Source organism: Tachysurus vachellii, chromosome 4, assembly GCF_030014155.1.
Source record: "Tachysurus vachellii isolate PV-2020 chromosome 4, HZAU_Pvac_v1, whole genome shotgun sequence".
NCBI classification, from domain to species: Eukaryota; Metazoa; Chordata; class Actinopteri; order Siluriformes; family Bagridae; genus Tachysurus; species Tachysurus vachellii.
This window is the reverse complement of record NC_083463.1, coordinates 31025640-31033139: the sequence shown is the minus strand read 5'-3', so window position 1 is coordinate 31033139 and position 7500 is coordinate 31025640. Positions and strand designations below refer to the sequence as shown.

The 7500-nt window shown below is 42.3% G+C and overlaps 1 protein-coding gene across 1 annotated transcript in view; it reads left to right on the top strand.

Moving 5' to 3' along the window:
* Positions 1-7500, top strand: part of myo10l1 (myosin X, like 1) — a 42722-nt gene that overhangs the window by 14363 nt on the left and 20859 nt on the right. The window contains exons 4-12 of the mRNA XM_060868902.1: positions 1219-1406; positions 1848-1979; positions 2433-2557; positions 3210-3223; positions 3340-3424; positions 3628-3734; positions 4840-4969; positions 5180-5298; positions 7211-7357. Coding sequence (XP_060724885.1) covers positions 1219-1406; positions 1848-1979; positions 2433-2557; positions 3210-3223; positions 3340-3424; positions 3628-3734; positions 4840-4969; positions 5180-5298; positions 7211-7357 — 1047 coding nt within the window. The remainder of the gene's footprint in view (positions 1-1218; positions 1407-1847; positions 1980-2432; positions 2558-3209; positions 3224-3339; positions 3425-3627; positions 3735-4839; positions 4970-5179; positions 5299-7210; positions 7358-7500) is intronic.

Sequence of the window (7500 nt, the reverse complement as noted above, 5' to 3'; positions counted from 1 at the left end):
GTGATAGCATCTGTGCTGTTGCTACATTTAGTAAATCATATTACCGTCTGTGGTCACATGACCTGTAATCCTCCATGAGTCTGTTGCACCATTAGAAAAATTGATGAGATAATATTAATAATAATAGTTAAATAAAAAATTATATAAAAATTATTAAATAATTAATAATAAAATTATAAATAATTAATAAAAAATTAATAATCACCTGCACTAAAGTGAATCCTTCTTTGGATTAAGTGACAACACCAAGCAAAATTTTCACTTCTTTATCTCTCTCTCTCTCTCTCTGTGTATCGCTCTCATTCTCTCTGTGTCTCTCTCACTCTCTCTCTCTCTCTCTCTGTATCTCTCTCATTCTCTCTGTGTCTCTCTCTCTCTCTCTCTCTCTCTCTATTCTCTCTGTGTCTCTCTCTCTCTCTCTCTCTCTCTCTGTGTCTCTCTCTCTCTCTCTCTCTCTCTCTCTCTCTCTCTCTCTCTCTCTCTCTGTATCTCTCTCTCTCTCTCTCTCTCTCTGTATCGCTCTCATTCTCTCTGTGTCTCTCTCACTCTCTCTCTCTCTCTCTATATCTCTCTCATTCTCTCTGTCTCTCTCTCCCTCACTCTCATTCTCTATGTGTCTCTCTCTTTCTCTCTCTCTCTCTCTCTCTCTCTCTCTCTCTCTCTCTCTCTCTCTCTCTCTCTCTCTCTCTCTCTGTATCTCTCTCTCTCTCTCTCTCTCTCTCTCTCTCTCTCTGTATCGCTCTCATTCTCTCTGTGTCTCTCTCACTCTCTCTCTCTCTCTGTATCTCTCTCATTCTCTCTGTCCCCCTCTCTCTCTCTCTCTCTCTCTCTCTCTCTCTCTCTCTCTCTCTCTCTCTCTCTCTCTCTCACACTCTCTCTGTGTCTCTCTCTTTCTCTCTCTCTCTCTCTCTCTCTCTCTCTCTCTCTCTCTGTGTCTCACTCTCTCTCTCTCTGTCTCTCTCTCTCTCTCTCTCTCTCTCTCTCTCTCTCTCTCTCTCTGTATCTCTCTCTCTCTCTGTATCTCTCTCTCTCTCTCTGTATCTCTCTCTCTCTCTCTCTCTCTCTCTCTCTCTGTATCTCTCTCTGTCTCTGTATCACTCTCTCTCTCTCACTCTCTCTCTGTATCTCTCTCTCTCTGTATCTCTCTCTGTATCTCTCTCTGTCTCTGTATCACTCTCTCTCTCTCACTCTCTCTCTGTGTGTCTCTCTCTCTCTCAGACGAACATCGGCTCCATCTTGGCGGCGGTGAACCCGTATAAACAGATCTCAGACCTGTATGATCTCTCAGCAGTAGAGCTGTACAGTCGACATCACCTCGGAGAACTCCCGCCTCACATCTTCGCCGTTGCCAACGAAAGCTACCGATGTCTGTGGAAAAGACACGACAGCCAGTGTGTGCTCATCAGGTACAGTACACGCAATCTGACAGCATGCAGAAACCTAACCTGAACGTTTAGGGGATTGGTTGTGTTCAGAGAACCTTATATAAGGAAATAAGCACTTTCCAGTGCTTCGATTTGTGAAGCTGGACACAATCACGTCAGGGTTTGAAATATATCTGAATTTATTGATACAGTCCAAAGATTCCTCATGCAATATGTGTGTATGCGGTAATCTTTTTTTTTTGTGTGTCTCTCAACAAGTGAAATCTAATAAAAGCTATTTGTTGTGTTGTAATCTTGTTTACTCTCTAGGCCTGAAAGCAGAGTTTCATTACTTCTGCTCCAGAAGAGCCTCAGGACTCTATTAGCACTAATAACATCTCTGGACAAATAAGACTAATGTCTGAGAAATGTGTGTGTGTGTGTGTGTGTGTGTGTGTGTGTGTGTGTGTGTGTGTGTTTTAGTGGAGAGAGCGGTGCTGGTAAAACAGAGAGCACTAAACTTCTGCTGCAGTTTCTGTCTGTGATGAGCAAGAATTCAGCGGGAGCTCCGGACAAGACCACCACCTGCGTAGAGCAAGCCATCGTACAGAGCAGGTCACCAGACCAGCACACGAATGCACTCGTGCATGTTACCATGGATACAGACATAATATACAAGAATATAGAGCAAGTCACGACTACAAATAGCCTCAATGGATTTTGAGGATTTTAAAGCTTTTTAAACGGTTTCTTTACCACCGATTTTATGCTTCTAAGAATTTATTAAATCTTAAAACTTTTACTAGCAAGATGACGACTGCCAGCGATTTGACATTCAGCGAAATGTTTTTAATTATTAAACAACGACACCTTTCATCTGAAGATGTAAAAACAACCAGCTTTGAACTCCTCCATCTTCTGATGGGAAACAAAAAATAAAATAAAATAAAAAATCTCCTCCTGACCAATCACAGTCCAGAATTTAGAAGCGTGGTCTAAAGATCTAAACAGAAATATTGTTATGGATTTTTGGTCATTTTTATTTATTTATCTCTTTCCTTTCCACAGTCCGATCATGGAAGCGTTCGGAAACGCCAAAACTGTTTACAACAACAACTCCAGCCGCTTCGGGAAGTTCATCCAGCTTCATTTCTGTCAGGGTGGCAACATCCAAGGAGGCTGCATCGTCGACTGTATCCTACTCATCGATACAAAACTTACACATCATACCTACAATATATCGTCGCTGTCGGGCGGAATCCTCGTATCTCCAAAACCGTTATTTTTCAGGAAATGAAAAAAACGCCGTACCTTATCTGCAGTACACAGGGTTTAGTCCGCGTTGCAGTGGATTGTCTTGCGCTAAATTCCTGTCCTCAGACGAGCACCAGAACTAGCGGGGGTCAAGATTTTTTTTTCTTTGAGCCCAGTGTTTTGAAGACATTTACCTCAGAAGACGTGTTGATTCGTTGCGACTCTTCTTGAGGAGAAATATGCCGTGAAGCTCTCCCACGGAGTGAGGAAGAGGTGGACAGTTGAAGTGTCCAATGGAGTTATGAGATTTGCGCTCAAGCTATTTTCAAGACTTTAGATCGGTTAATAACTTGTAAAAATAACAGACCCACGTGGGGACTGACCAATAGCATCGATATGTGAAAAAATATGAAATTGACCAAATTTGGACATACGAGGTTTCCGCCCGACAGCGACGATATACAATACATGCACGTGCACTACAGGTGTGGTTTATTTACTGCGTTCTCTAAAACCGAGCGCTGCATCATCGTGTATCGAGCAGACGTCGTTCCAAACAATTGTACGTTTCACTTAACTTTTCTTCCTAAGATCTGCTTGAAAAGGTAACTTGTGTGTCCTTTACACGAGGGAAAGTGACCTCTGCGACGCCCTCGAGAGGTAATGTAGAAATGTCACAGAGGAAAGTGGTTGTAATAATCTGGGCTTGTTTTTGTTTCAGAACCGTGTGGTGAGACAAAACCCCGGAGAGAGGAACTATCACATCTTCTACGCTCTGCTGGCTGGTGCTGATAAAGGCCAGAAAGGTGGATAGAGGAAAATAAATAAATAAATAAAATGATGGAAGCAGTGCTTTATTTCTTCACAGAATTAACAAATGTGACCTCGAGCATCGTTCTATCGCTCCGTCGTTACCACCTACATCACCGATACGTTACTTATAAACTTTTCTGCCACACACACGTACAATCCCGTATCTTAGAACGCCGCTTTCCTTCATTCCGTGCAGAAACCTATTTCCTGGAGGAACCTCCGGAGTTGTTTCATTACCTGAGTCAGTCCGGCTGCGTGAAGGACTGCAACCTGAACGATAAGAAGCTCTACAACAGCGTCATGGTGAGACGGACGTCTGACATTCTGGGTTTTTTTTTGATGCTGACGTCGTGTTGTACATTTGTGAGGTCGTGCATGTCAGCAGTAATGCAATCCGGACTTGGATGAGGTTGCCAGATTGATAGAGAACACGACAGTGTGATCAACTCTCAGGTTACATCTTTACTGTCAGACATAAAGGCATCACACTGTTTGTACCTTTAGTGTTTAATAAAAACTAATTAAAGGTAAATAAACCGCACACATTTACACCTTATTTATTTATTTATTTATTTTTAATAGAGCCACACTCTTCTGCCACTGATACATACACACATATATATTTATTTATATTTTTCCCTTTGTACAGTTAATTTTATTTATTTGTAACATTTCTATTTTAATTTTATGACTTTTATGTCGTATCGTGTCTGGTTGTATATGAAATGGTTTTAAATTAAATTCTAATTTTAATAATTGGTGAAAAAAAAATATCGTACACCCTTGCTGGTACGACCCCAGTGACCTTTTTAAAATGTGTGTATCTCAGAACAGTCTGTATAGAGACTACTGAGCCTTTAAGGACACACTGGAGCTGCACTCACACACTCTTACACTCCCTCACACACTCACACTCTCTTACACGCTCTCTCACGCTCTCTCACACTCTCCTACACTCTCTCTCACACACACACATTCACACACTCACACACTCTCTCACACTCTTTCACACACACACACACACACTCTTACACTCTCTCACACACACGCACATGCACACACACTCACACACTCTCTTACACGCTCTCTCACGCTCACTCACACTCTCCTACACTCTCTCTCACACACACACATTCACACACTCACACACTCTCTCACACTCTCTTACACACTCTCACACTCACACACTCTCACACACACACACACACACTCACACGCTCCTTTACACTTTCACACACTCACACACACACACACACACACTCACACACTCTCTTACACACTCTCTCACTCACACATTCACACACACACACACACACACACTCACACACTCTCTTACACTCTCTTACACACACATACTCACACACACACTATCACTGATCTCTCTCTCTCTCTCTCTGTTTGGTTTTAGGAAGCACTGAAGGTGCTGGAGTTCAGCGAGGAGGAGATCAGGGACATGTTCAAGCTGCTGTCTGGAGTCCTTCAGCTGGGCAACATTGAGTTCATGACCGCAGGAGGTGCTCAGATCACCACCAAGCAGGGTACGAATCCATGTGTATTCTTCTTCTTCTTCTTCTTCTTCTTCTTCTTCTTCTTCTTCTTCTTCTTCTTCTTCTAAGCTATTCTTTTATTCATGGTCTTGCAGAAAGTGGAAGCGACTGACTCTCTTTTCCTCCTTTTCTCTCATCCATATATTTTCATCATCTTCATCGTCATGGTCATCACTGTGTTTGTGATTTTTCTCTCCTCAGTGGTCACTAACGTCAGTGAGCTTCTGGGTCTCGACTCCTTCCAGCTGTCTGAGGTTTTGACTCAACGCTCCATGATCCTGAGAGGAGAAGAGATCTGCTCTCCGCTCACTATAGAGCAGGTAACACACATTTCACCAAAGTTCACAGACGTTGTTCATTCTCAGTCTGAGGAAGTGTCTGAAAAACGATCAGCTCAGTTCTTCAGTATCAGTGATCAGAACTGCTCAGTATGATTCCTTATGGATTTCATTAACAAGTCATTAACATGTTTTTTTGTATTTTGAATCTGTTGTCACTTGTATTGTTCTAAATAACTATATTATTATATATGTTTTATTACGTATTTTCTTTAATATCTACAGCTAGACTTAGTTATTTTACTTAACTGTCATTAGTCTCTACTATTTACGGTCACAATCCACAAACAAACCACAGACAAACAGGATACCACAAACCATCACCACAACACACTTTCGCGCCTAAATATGACATCCAGCCCAACACAACGACCATTGATGTCATAAGCCACGAAATACAACAACTCCTCCTATGGCAATTCCAACGCAATGCACAACACACAAACAACCAGACAAATCGCAACTACATAACAATTGCGAACGACATCTCAATACCAAACAGCCAGCAAGCAGACAAATTATGCTAAATCATGAACACGACATGTCACACAAACAAAAACACTATGACACACCGTCGTCATGTCACGCCAAGATTCACCACACATACACAAGACACACCGAACAACGCCACCAACAGGCACAGGAAGGACACACACAACAGTCATGAAAACACAAACACACACACCAAAATCACATGACACCAAAAATGACACAACTCAACCAACACGCAACATCTAAATTCAAAGATTTTGACCAGGAATTTTAGCCCCCGTGCTGACGGCACATCCTGTCATGCGTTTCAGGGGAAACAGAAGTCTTCGAGCATTCAAACAAAAATACGCTTAATGTGAAGCATCAGGAATTATTTCGACAAACATCTTCTCTGGACAACTGGTATCGACAGTGCAAGATCTAAACGTCCACAACAGCTGACCTCTTTATGGTCACTTTCAGGGGATTTTTCAAATTGTATCAATGAATTTTAACATCCTCAGTTTTTTTGACACCAAAAGTGGTGAACATGATGCCGAGACATTGCACTTGCTAAATTGCGAAGTGAGTTTCGATATCTCGAACGGTGCTGCCATGGCGAGGCGACAAAATTATGGCGAATTCAGAGAAACAGAAAGTGTCTAATATCTAAAGCAAAAAATGTCTTATTGTGATGACACGCGGTGTGTATGTTCGGCCAAGGATTCCGATCGCATCTATGTGCTTATTGTGAGTCCCAGGTATAGCGCCACCAACAGGCCCCAGGAAGTGTGTCAGTCACAAAGGTGGATTTTTTGTCAGCTTCATGCAGTAAACTTTTAAATACTCCTCCTAGGGGATTCATGCAATTGAGACCAGACTTGGCCAACATGGTGCAGAGATATTGCAGATGCGAAATTGCGAACGGATTTTTGATATCTCAAACACTGTTCTCATGGTAACGTGTCAAACTTTACTTTCTTTTTCAGGCATATTTAAGTCTTTTGGCGTGCTTAGATTAACTTGAAATTTGACACATACATCACATTTGTCGGCTGTTAAGTGTGGACAAAAAGGTCAGACAAAGGTGTGTCTCTTAAGTGGCTCACTAGCGCCCCCGTTTGTCTAAAATGTGGGGTTTCATTTACCTACAGTCCCCAAATGGGTCAGTAACAACATAAAATAGTCCACTGATATTTACCCACTTGATGCACTTGCCCACCGTGCATTGTTTTCTGGAAGGCACCGTATAGCGATGAACAAACGTGCGAAGGCCCGTCATCGCTGCTTGCAGCTATATTTTTTATTTATTTTCATTGTTTTTAGTTTTTGCTTCTGAATATTTATAACATTCCTTCCTCATAAAGACACACTCACGTTAACACATTCTCCTTTTTCATCACTCTGTTCTTACGGTGATCAGGCGATAGATTCGCGGGACTCCGTTGCCATGGCGCTGTACTCTCAGTGCTTCTCCTGGATCATCATGCGCATCAACCAGAAGATCAAAGGACGAGACAACTTCAAATCCATCGGCATCCTCGACATCTTCGGCTTCGAGAACTTTGAAGTGAGAATGCGCTCGCTCACACACACACACACACACACACAAACACAGACATACACACACACACAAACACACACACAAACACACACACACAAACGCACACACACACACACTCACTCATGCACACACGCACACAATGCACTCAA